The sequence below is a fragment of the Lemur catta genome, chromosome 10, assembly GCF_020740605.2.
Source record: "Lemur catta isolate mLemCat1 chromosome 10, mLemCat1.pri, whole genome shotgun sequence".
Taxonomy (NCBI): domain Eukaryota; kingdom Metazoa; phylum Chordata; class Mammalia; order Primates; family Lemuridae; genus Lemur; species Lemur catta.
The window spans coordinates 53,933,274-53,946,034 of NC_059137.1; the positions used below are offsets into that span (position 1 = coordinate 53,933,274).

Consider the following 12,761-nt stretch of genomic DNA (forward strand, 5'->3'; position numbering starts at 1 on the left):
AGTACCTAATTGCCCTTTTGAATCCTGGAACCAAACCAGCTCTCTAAGGGCCAGGCATGAGAAAGACTATATAGAACTGTGCTTGTCTGAACTATAGCTTGGCCTTTCTTGAACTACCTCTTGACCTGAGGGGATTCACTAATATGTTGGTATAGTCTGATTATAGGTTATGTCAGATATTTTGTAGGGAAGTACTTAAAATTTCCCATAATCCCATAATGTACTAAAAGCACATCATATATGTGGTTTGGTTTTTAAGTCACTAAATATTCCTTAGGCCAACATAAAAATCAGTTCATGACTTTATTGTCACACCTCATCAATATGGCTTTTTCCTCTAGCATTAACCACTGAATATTTGCATTTAATATATGAGGGATAAAATCATAAAATAAGAGCTCAGGGAAAGATTATTTACCTTAAATTGATCTAATGATTACTAGTTTGGGAGATTTTTTTGTATTAATGTTATTTTACTGACTGCATTCTATATTACTGGTTCTTTTGCAAACTATGTGTTGCTAGAACTTAGGTAACAAAAGCTATGTCTACAATCTGTTTTTCATTCTGCCATCAATAAAAAGCAGAAAAGTATATGCCATTTGGAGTGGATTCTACTGTGTTACGTAAAAGAAGTAGTATTTTTAGGAAGAGTTTTCACTAATGGGCTTTCATATTTTCGAATGCCTTTTTGACTTTTATATTTGAGGAGATCATCAGATCATGTTACTGTTCCTTAATTATCTTGTAATAATTCGAGTACAAGTGAATGCCATTAAAGATAAATCAGTCTTTCTATCACGAGAAAAGAGAAACTTTATTCACATTCCTCACCACTTGTGGCCAGTGTTCCTTCCTTCGCTTAGAAGATGAATGATATAGATCCACATGGAGCTTATATATTTATTGCAAGGGTTTTAGTTTACATAGATTAGATGTGGTATAAAATGTAGATGGCCTAGTAACTGATATTTATTGTGGCATAATGTATGTGTTCTGCTCTGTGCACTGATACAGGTCCCCTGCCAACTCTTTGGCATGCTGAGCGCCAGAATTAGTGCTTGGTGCTAGCCTTACCACTTAGTTCTAATGTACTATAGAACTTTAAAAGTGGTCAAAACATAAGACCATTGTGACAATTTGGCATAAGTTATGCATCTAGTTAACTCAAGAAAAGTTTTGAGGTAGATTTTCAAGCTCAAAAATCTTTTTTCCCCTATCCTCATTTTTTTTAGTGTGTGTGTGTGTGTGTGTGTGTGTGTGTGTGTTTATATATACCCCTGCTTGCTGATTCGGCAGAATTTACCCAGTCATGCAGGCAGCAGCTCTATGATGACCATAAAGGCCTTTTAGAGAGCTAGCTTCGTAAGTAATTGCTTTAGGTTCTCAGGAGGCAAAATATTCTATAGAATATTACATTTTTAAAAAAGAAGAAAATTTCTACAACCTTCCCTCCTCCAGAAATCAGTCAACCAATCAATCTCTTTCTCACAGGCATGTGGGTGCGTGCGCACACATACACACACACACACACACACACACACACACACACACACTCTTGGTCAACAAACGCATTGATTTCTTCTCAAATGTTCTACTAATGTTCTTATTCAGATAATTATAGCTTGACTCATTGAGGGAAAGATAGAAAGAACTTAAAATCGTCCTTACATAGTTCTTTTTTAGAAAAAAATATGTTAGGTAATAAAGCACAAATAGTCATCCATTGAGATTGACCAGGGCTGAGCAGCATGTTCTGTGCATTTTGCATGAAGTATTTTTGACCCTGTCCCCTTCCCATCACTTACCTGATGAATGAATGAAAGTTAGCACACGAATGAAACAAAAGGTTTAGAATTACTTTGAATGCTATGTGACTAATCATCCCAAAAGGGAAGTCCAGTCCTTCCATTATTCTGAATGGAACCACAGCAATGCCTCTGGCCCTTTAAGCTTTGTACTCATTACCTGGGTCTAGGCTCCATCCACATTTCTTTCTTTTTATTTCTTGTTATGACCTATCTTAATCTGGGTGGTGGTGGAGAAGTGTATTGTAGGGACTTAAAAAAAGACTCTGGTTCAGTTACATAGTGATTGGTTTTAGGGAAAGCATTGCTTATTGAGACAATGCACTGATGTCTTTTTTGCTATTTACGATAGATAGCAAGGAACTTTTGTGTGTGTGTGTGTGTCTTCATGCATGCCTGGGTAGATAATTTGAGTTTCAAGAGTTCAAGAACAGCCAGTTTAAGTTCCAGGTTTCATTATTTTCTATGGAAAACCAGATGTGAAGCCTCACCAGAATGCATTCTGTTTCACTTCTCACTCCACCTTGCCAGGAGCTCTTATATTTCTGTAATAATAGCCAGGGTTTTATGCTTAGCAGCAGCTGCTTATAACATCTGCCAGATAATTACCGAGCTGAATCAGAATTCACCTGCCTTAACCTAAAGTGTGGGATGAATTCCTGATCAAGGAATAAAAGATTGATTGCAGTTACATTTTTCCATGCTTATTAATAATCACTGCTATAGACACCAGTAAAGAGCAGATGCTTTTCTGGGGGAGGTGTAGACCGGAGGGAGGTGGAAAGGGGAAAAAAAATCAACCAGGAGCACCCACTTTTAACTACATATGTATGCATCTCACATTCAGCACAAGACATTGACATTTGTTAACACCATTGTAAAAAGATGCTACGGCGTATGCTTCACATTCTAGATTTTCTGCAGCACCTGCTGATGATTGAGCCCCCTTTTATGTGTGAGTATCGGTGATTCAAAAGCTCATTATGGCTGTGTGTTACAACTTGTCTGTGAAAACCATTTTGTGCTTTTGTAATGTCCCAATGAAGGGATAGATCCAAATATAGATTCAGGGTATACATTTTGGCTTGTTTTCTTCATTTATATAAGAACATAAATTCCAACAGAGCTATGAGATTGCTACATTTTCATATTGCACTGATTATTGTGAACTCATTTGAAAATCATATTTTCCAACTACTGAGCTTTCAAGCTCTTTGGTAAGGGAATGATCTTGTCTGCACGTGGAGGCTCAGTCTCTGCATTAATAGCCATATCACATTGCGGCATCATTAATGGTATTCTTTTTTCTTCTACCCTTTGTGTAACTAAAGGTTAGTTTACGTTTAAGAATTTTTAGTACAGTTCTCAAATAAACTACTTTTGCATGTTTATGCAGTTCGTAATTCAGCTTTGGGATTTTTTTGTTGGTGATTTGGTGGTTTGTGTGGTTGTGTGACCACGTGTGTGTTAGAATTGATCTGCATGTGTGATTGCATTGTGGGATGTTGTTCTTGTGGCGTCACTGTCTACATTGGGCTAAATATTTATGAAAACTGCCTCCTTTGCTCTTTATCACTGCCACCCAAAGTATCAGAAAAATATTTGTAAAACTCCTCACTCTCTACCCTTTGGTAAAAAAAAAAACAATTTTGAACAGATATAGAGGAAAACTCATTTTCAGCTTTCAGCATTCTTTGTGGTAGAAACATCTTTACCTTCTCAAACCAATTTTAAAATTAAATACTTTGTACTGATCATTATTTTTGTGATTGTGTCTTCCCTTTTACCCCCTCTCCTTTTCCTGGCTTTTTAAACAATACCAGTTTTCTTGATCAGTCTTTTAAGATTTTAGGTTTTATATTTATCTGTATTTTTTGTTGTGTAAAATATAACTTTTTTCTGACTCCAAACATAAGTGACTTCGTATGTTGGGGAAGTAAACAAGTGGATACTTTCTGTGGAATAACTAATATATCTGAAATTATACATCCTTCTCAATAAATTATATCATTGGTATAATTTTTATTTTATTAAAATATAAAACACAATCATTTTATTCTTGCCATTCAGTGCTGAGATTTTATATACTTATTGTCTAAGTGATAAATTATGGACAGATGGAAATGGTCTTCATGATTTCTATATCGTGCACATTTTGTACGTACTTTTTTTTAGTTGTACAAACATCATGTATTGACTTTAGGTACAGTATTTCTCTTACATTTCTATTGATTAATTTGAGGATCTTGGAACAACTTACTTAAAAGTATCAATTATGTAAATAGCCTTATAGGACAGCAGTAAACTTGAATTTTCAAATGTCAGTATCTAATCATTACAGCAGTAGTCAGCATCTAGCATGGTATCTTCCACGTAATAGGCATTCAGTCAGTCTTTGAAACCAAAGTAAACTTATAAGAAATTGCTATGAATTAGTAAGAATCTTTCCATAAACTTAAATGGTTTAACTTCTACTTCAGACTTAAGAGTTCACAACTTTAATAGAGCTAATATAATTATTGATAATTCTTGCTAATGTCTACAATTAATTATGTATTATGGATAGTAATTTGTGATATTCAGTGTTTTGATAGAGTAAACCTAATTTGTTTCTGTTAGGGAACCCAAACTTCTTTGGGTAAAATTGATATTATTACTGACAATTATTATTCCAAGGATTTGTAGGTCTTCTTAACTTCAAAAAATTGCTGTTAACCTTCTCATTTGGAAAAATAAATAATACTGCTTTTCTCCCCCATATAATTATTTGTAAACACATAGTTTATCGGCAGCATTTAAAAATTAATTTCCGTTGTTATTTTTGCCGATGGAATATGATTTTGAAGTTGGATTCTCTGCTGAGTATGCTGATTAAAAGAGATGTGTGAAAAAGTAGGGATGGAGGGACAATAAAATCTTTTTTCTGTATTTTGGAAGCTTTCCTAACAGGCAAACTTTGTTTCCCTTTGCTTTCATGGGTTGTGTTTTATTCCAGAATTACTTATGTGCCTGCAGAGCATTTGGAAGAGTTCAAAATGAGCTTGGAACAACAGTCTGGAGGAATAATGGCACTGGACATTTTTTCTTCATACACTGGCAGGTAAGTGAAACATTAAGTCAACTACAATGAATGAAAAATACAGCAAGTTTTAAAGAGGAATTTTGAATCCAGAGTCAGAGAGGACTAGAGCAAAGAAAAAGTCTGAATTCCTTTCTCTCTTCCAAGGTTTAAAAAAATATTCTTCACTTTCTCCCAATTACATATTACATAATATGGAAATTTTCAGAAATATATAAATATTCAAGTCAAGGAATTAAAATAATCCTTTAATTCTACCATCCAGCATAGCACTTTTAACATGTTAAATTCTGATAATTCATCTCGTAGATAAATATGATTTTATTGTCTTAGAACCTACAATTCTACAATTTGTGTGGTTTTATATAATGTTTTTCCTTTTTTGTAAATATTATCATATATCTTCAGAAATGTTATTTATTCCTTTATTAACATACATACAAATCCAGAAATATTTTTTAATATTTTTGTTCTTATGGAGAATGTTGGTGATGGCATATACGTGTGTTAGAAAACTTTTTAAAGGCTCTTAATATGCAGTATATTAAGAACCTTTAAATAATAAAGGGAAAGGTTATCCTCCCCCCCCACCCCCTCAGGAAAGGCAAGAACTGGGCTTTAATGCTACTGCTGACTGAGTTCAGAGCACGGAAAGAAATAATATCAATTTGATTTTCCATGAAGAATGCACCATTTTGTACTTTCAGTTTTTAGTCTGGTTTTTTCACTTGGCACTGGTAACTGAGAAACAGATTTCTCTTTAAGCGTACCATATAGCAGAAATGGCCTTGCAAGCGTTCTGAGGTCTTCTCAGAAGAGTTCTACCATTCCTCAGAGGATGTCAGAACATCTCAGAGCACCCTTGTGTCCAGTGACCCTGTATTTATTATGATATTGCATCACTGTTTCCTCTGCAAATTATACAGTACACAGAAAGTGTTAGAGAAGGGGAAGGTACGTTAGGTGTTTAATAAAGTGAAGGAATGTCATGGTCCTTAAGGGCCTCATGAATTTTATGGGAAAAAGAGTATAATCATCCCTCGTTATCCATAGGGGATTGGTTCCAGGACTCCTGAGGATACCAAAATCCACAGATGCTCAAGTCTCTTATATAAAATGGTATAGTATTTGCATATAACTCATGTACATCCTCCCAAATACTGTCTATCATCTCTAGATTACTTATAATACCTAATACAATGTAAAGACTATGAAAATAGTTGTTATACTGTATTGTTTAGGGAATAATGACAAGAAAAAAAATTCTATATATGTTCAAAACAGATGCAGCCGACCATTTTTTTTCCAAAATATTTTTGATCTGTAGTTGGTGATGGATGTGGAACCCACAGATAGGAGGGGTTGACGAGGGCTACTATATTCACTCCACCCTGTACAAAGCTCGTCCACACTCTACTCCAGGATTTCCATCTCAGGGTTAATGGCATGAATTGATTATAGTTTCCCAGAACTTCTTATCAAAATGATAAAAATAGTCATTTCAGTGTCCTTCTGAAATATTGTTTCAAATGGCTTAAAGAATATACCAGGTAATATCTTAGTCCTATTAAGTTCTGGAGCTTTAAAATACTCACAAGTTATTAGAACAAAAGCCATTTTCAGCATTGTGCTTCCACCCCCGCACAGAAAGGAGAATGGCCTGGATTGTCCCATGCTGTGACTAGCTGTGTCACTGCAGACAAAGTGTATTTGCTACTGATATCCAGGTGCTTAAAACAGAACAAAAGGATCTGTATTTTACAGAAGAATCTGCAGCAGAGAGAGGTTAAGTACCTTGCCCAAGCCTCACAGCTAATAAATGTCAGAGCCAAGTGTAGAATATAAGCAGTCAGACTTCATGTTCTTAACCATTGGATCCAAACAAAGATTGCACAAGTCTATAAAACATGTGCCACATAAAAATACATGGCAATATAGTATGGAGCTTAGGAGCTCAGGTTTTGTGTATGATGGCCTCAATTCAGATCTCAGCTCTATTACATTATTGTGTGTCTTTGTGCCAGTTACTTTATCTGGAACCTATATACAGTTATAAATAGTTATTATAGTTGATAGAAATTTTATTGGCATGCAACAAACAGGATAACAGGGGCACAGAAGTCTTTTTTTTTTTTTTTGTGCCTGAGTGAATGCAGAAGGACATGACACTTGAGTCCCTGAAACCACACTCTAAGATGGATAAACCGCAGCACAGTTAGAGGAGGAGAGCATGTTGAGTTAGTGAAAAGACTCAAGATTATAGAATCATTTGAAGACATTGGGGTTCTTGTACGAGACGATTCAGGATATTTATCTTCTAATAGCTAAAAAGGCAGAAGCGTGATGCGCATGGGTAAGAATGTTTCTGAGTACCTCCTACAGCTTAGGCTTTAGGGGTAAGAACCTCCTCCTCTCATTTGATGGCTGTCACTATATATTAATATTTTAGGGACTGTCTCTGAGTTCTCATTCTTGTCTATCCGCCAAACCTGCTTTTTCTATCATATTTTCTTCAGTTATATTTCTAGAGGGTTAGGCCTAGTTTTCACTTCTCTCCCTTGCATCTTCTAGATGAGGACTTCTCACTTGGACTGTCTGTTTCTCAGTCAACTCCTTGATATCTTGGGTCTCTTCCCAACAGTTCTGTCCTACCATCAGGGTTAGACTCTGGAAATCCCAGCTTCATTCAGAACCTTATTCTTCAGTTTTCACAGGAGGGGAATTGAAACACAAAACCGATGGGTAGGACCTATTAGATTTTGTTGTAAGTGTTTACAAACAAATTTATCATTGAGATCAAAGAAAGAATGAGACATTCAAGGACAGCCTGGACAGTTGCTTGCCAGAATGTTGTGAAGCACATTCAAGCCCAGATGGATTATTGGATTACATGACTTCTGATCTCAAAGTCCAAAGATTATATAATTTGAGATAGTTTAGTATTCCTCTCAGTGGAGAATAGCTATAGTTTTAATATATACTTTCTTTAGATTTTTGATGTCTATAAAAATCAACTGAAAACATTTATTGAATCAGAATTTTTATTGTCTTCTCTACTTTAAAAAGGAATATATGGACATGTTTATTTAGAAATCTGATTTTTAGCAACAGCATAAGGACACACCGTAATCAATTTAACAATTCTCTATTGTCCTTACAGTGTCATTTGTTGATGCAAAGTATGCCATTGGAAAAACAAAATATTTCTTGATATAGCTGTTATTGTAGTTTTATTTATGGTCAGTCAACAGACTGGATACATTTTGCTACATGCTTGGCGTTTGGCAAAATCTGAGTTGCTGTGGAAATTGAAAAGTAACCTTGAACACAAGTGCATGGTAAACTGCTTCCTTTAAGAAGTATTCTGTATCCAGTCCTCTGGGTAGGCTGAAGCTGGACCATAAGCACTTTCTACTTTTTTTCCTAAAGTTGAAGGGAAAGTATTGGTCTATTATTGGGAAGCAGAGATGCTAAATTCCTGTCACACTTGATGAGACTTTCCTGCAGGTCAGGGATCATGGCTCTGCATGCTTATAACCCACATGGTGCCTCTAGCAGATTCTTGCACATGGTAGGAATTTAAGAAATACTTGTTGAAGAGTTTTTCTTTAAAATTTTGGTATTTATCCCCTTCTTCCTACTCCTTTCTTTCGAAAAAAAACAGACTAGACAACACTTTTGTATTCAGCTATATAGCCAGACTAAGTAATGGTAGATTGATTCTAATGTAAGGTTTTTATTTTGCTTTGTTAGGTTTTCTTTTCTCCCTGCTATAAAAATGTTATATGTAATACTTACTGGCTAGGTATGGTGAAAATATAAAGCAGTTCTGTATTTTTAGCTAAACCAACAATAAAGTACGTATGAGACAACCTTGCATGATTTTACTAGGGTTTTGGAGTACTCATTGTGTACCTCTTTAAACAGAGACATTCCAGAGCTACCAGAGCGAGAAGAAGGAGAAGGAGAAGAAAGTGAACTTCAAAATGCAGCATACAGCAATTGGAATCAGCCCAGGCGGTAAGGACTATTTCTGTATTCTGCCCACTCAATGGCTATGTAGTATTTAAAGATAGGAAAGTTTGGTTTCAAGTACTGGATTACAGCTTGCTACTTGTCACATTGGGCAAGTTGTGTACTATTTCTAACCATCCATTTCTTTATGTATACACTGGAGGAAATAATGTGTATCACACAGGGTTAAAGCTAACACATATGTGAGGATCTGGCACATAATAGGGACTAAATAAAATTAACTAGATAAAATTATGTATATGTAGTTGGAATAGATAATACATTGTGTAGAACTGGATCCTAGGTATAATAACAAATGCTCATTTAAATTTTATCTAGCATTTGTATAAACCAGATATTAAAACATACATATTCAAAATGTGTGTTTGTGTGAGAAAGTAAGCAGCCTTGTTATCACACAGGCTGAGTTTATCCTAAGGCATGTCTGTCTAGCACCAGTCTCACATAAAATGGAGAGGTTATTTTTCTAAATATACTCAGATATATCATTGTGCATTACTAAGATATAGACATGTTCATGCTAAGTTACCTTCAGTTTAATAAGAATTTATTGAATCTTGATTATGGAACCAGACTTGAAGCCAATGATTTTGTGAATAATCGGGAAGCAAATATAAAACATAAATCCTGCCTTCAGGGAAGTTCTAATGTACTGGGCTGAGCAAGATGTAGAAACACATGAAACAATTAATGAACAATACGAGGTATTTTGTTTTAAGTGTAAAATGTTAAGTAATCATCACTGGATATTCCCTCCAAACAGATATAAAGGTAACCATCATCATGGTGCCTTGTGCTTAGCAAACATCAGTATTTGTTATATAGTGAGTAAATAAAATGCTCAAGAGAAGAATTTCTGCTATTCAGAGATGGAATACAGTTTAATGATTTTTCCCTGCTCAGAAATGAACTTGAGCCTGTGGCCATCACATTTAAATATTTTCAAAATACCGAAAATGTCATTTTATGTTGCTTTCAAAGAAACAATAAGCATTTGCAGCCATCTATTAATAAAATAAATTTTTGATTTGAGTTTCTTCGAAAGTCATTTAGTTTGCTTAAAAAAATCAATGGGGGTAGAAATAAATTAGATGAAACTGGTTTGTAGCAGGTGGTCATAGTGATAAACTTGAAATTTGTTGGAGGACAGTAATCACAGAGAAAAAAAGATAGGTTGGTTGGTTTTAATAACAAAATTATAAGATGAAAAGTATAATAGTTTTTAGAAGGCACTATTGCAAAATAGTTGGAGTCAATAAGATCCACGTTTGAATTCTAGCTTTGACACTTTCTAAGACAAGTTTCTTAATCTCTGCTAGGACTCAGCTGCTTCATCTGCAAAATGGGCTTTTAAATAGAATCTTTTAATAATAATAGAACCTTTTAAATTTGGGGGAGAATTAATTGTGATAATGCATGTAAAATCCTTAGCATAGTACCTGGCACATAGTGAGTACTCCATTAGTGGTTGGCCTTGTTCTAGTAATATAATGATCTAATATTGGTCACTAATAACTGAGCAAAGAGAAAGCAGGACACAGGAATTGAACACAGGAAACCTGATGAAATTTTCTTATGTGAAAGAAGAGCATAACTTCTGGACTGAAAGATTTTTATGCTTTTCTCCTCAATTTTAACTTTCACATTAGTCTAAGATATCTCTAAAGGTGGTAATTACCTTGCATAGAGAAAATGTCTGAAGCTTCTGTAAATACTTCTAAAGAAGGTACTCTGTTCTCACTAATGTAGTGCTTCTATAGAAGCACTAAGCTACTTTTAGGGGAAGGTTCGTAGAACATGATGAGAAAGCTGACCAGAATAACCAGAGCTTTTAGTAAATGAGGAGTAAGTGTTATGAACATGCTTCACAGCATTGGAAATGTGATGGGCCATTTATTCATGAAGTCAACAAAAATTTACTTTGTGTGGAAACAGAGAATACTTTTTAGCAAAGTGTCATTTTTAAGATGTGAAATAGGGTGTGTTACTTTTTTATGTTGCATGTGATTTTCATGTACAAAATAGATATCATACTACTGTATGTATTATTTCCCAGCTTGCTTTATTTTCCTCTCAAGTCTATGTTTTGTAAATCTATCATGTTTGATACTTAAAGATCTAATTAATTCAATTTAGTTGTGTTGTATTTCAATATATGAATATGCCACAGTTTATTCAGGTTTATTATCAGGTTAATATTGGGTAGTTAACAGTTATTTGCTATCATAATAATTCTGTGCAGTAAATATACCTATTTCTTTACACATATGTATGATAATTTATCTAGGGAATATATCCAGAAGTAGAATTGCTGTCCCATATATTTATATGTATTTTTTTACTTTATTAGAAGTTGTCAATTTGCTTTTTAAGGTGGCTATACCAATTTTTACTTCTATTTCTAATATGAGACTTCTCTTTTTCCCATGTCCTTGTTAGCCCATCACAAGATCATTTTTTAAAAGGTTTTTTTCAATCTGATGGGTGGAAAACACTACCTTGTCTTAATAAACAAGGTTAGGGGTATATCAGGATTGATGGCATGGGGTATACATTTGCTCATTTGTTATATGGATTGAATTTCATATCTTGCTTTCATTACTGCCGTAATCATACTCATCATTCTCATCATACCAAAAGATTTATTGATTGCTTATTATGTGACATAGCCTTTGTTTTAAACTTTAGATATATAAATAAAATTAATTTAATCCTCACAGAAACTCTGATATAGAGACTCTAATTGGCTCCATTTCACAGCTGAGGAAAGTAAGACAAACGGAGACTAAGATGCCCAGTGTCATGTAATTATTAAGTAGCAGAAGAACAGGACTTGAACCTAGGGACTCAGTTTACTGCTTAGTCAGTCTGGGCTCAGAGCTGTGTTTTACCTTTGCCTTTCTGAATTTCTTTCTTTTAAACCTATGTATAAATCTCGAGAAAAGCTGCCATTTTTTCTATGTTACTAACTCTGAAGTAAACATGTTCTGTACGTTGTTTCTTTTCTAGGTCTCCTTTTCCTGCCCCATGGATATTTACTGTGTTCAGTGAATACTGACTCTGGTTCCTCGCCCCTGTGGTCATTTTTGCAGCTCTGTCTTTGGTTATCTTCTCCACTGTTTTAAGGATTTGCAGCGTTTACTTCTAGGGAGGGTAGCTGAAGAATTTTGCTCCCTGTCCCAAACCCTATGAGAGCATATATGGTGCTGTTATCCAAAGGTTACTTAACCTCCCTGTGCCTCTTGCTTCTATGGACAATGGGCTAATAAGAGTATTCACTTTGTAGGAAAGATGTGAAATTAAATGAAAGTATATGTAACTCACTTAGAGAATAATGCTGAGCACATGATAAGCCCTTAATTAATGTTTGCTGCTACTGCAGTTTTTTTTGTATCACTCAAGAAATCGTAAGAATCACTTTCTAATTTACGCCAACCACAAAGGGCCCTAGGAGACGTTTTTTTTTTTTCGTTTTTTTATTTTCAGAGGAGAGTTAAGGAGCCTTAGCTATGTATTCTAGATCCTTAAATATGTACATTCAATGGCTAAAACTCCTGACTGCTTTACTTTGCTAGTTTACCTAATGGCTTTAAGAAACAGGGAAGGATATTGGTTCTTTTCTTTCACGGAATTCCTAGAGTAAGAGAAAACGATGAAGAGGATTTTAACTAGTTTGTTCACAAAGACTTTATACGATAAAGGGTCATGGTGAGATCCTTTTAAGCTAAACAGGTAGAGTTTCTAGGATTATAGAATTCCAATTAAGAAAAAGTACTGACCAAAGAAAGATGTGTCGCAGCATCTGTGTTCATGTGACCTGTTGCCCATTCACTTCCCCT

The 12,761-nt window shown here is 34.8% G+C and overlaps 1 protein-coding gene across 2 annotated transcripts in view; it reads left to right on the forward strand.

Annotated features, from left to right (window-relative positions):
• The window catches only part of MPDZ (multiple PDZ domain crumbs cell polarity complex component), a 163,831-nt gene that overhangs the window by 107,180 nt on the left and 43,890 nt on the right, over positions 1–12,761 (forward strand). For both annotated transcript variants that reach the window (XM_045563965.1, XM_045563964.1), the window contains exons 23-24: positions 4,804–4,908; positions 8,815–8,907. In XM_045563965.1, the coding sequence (XP_045419921.1) occupies positions 4,804–4,908; positions 8,815–8,907 (198 nt within the window). The remainder of the gene's footprint in view (positions 1–4,803; positions 4,909–8,814; positions 8,908–12,761) is intronic.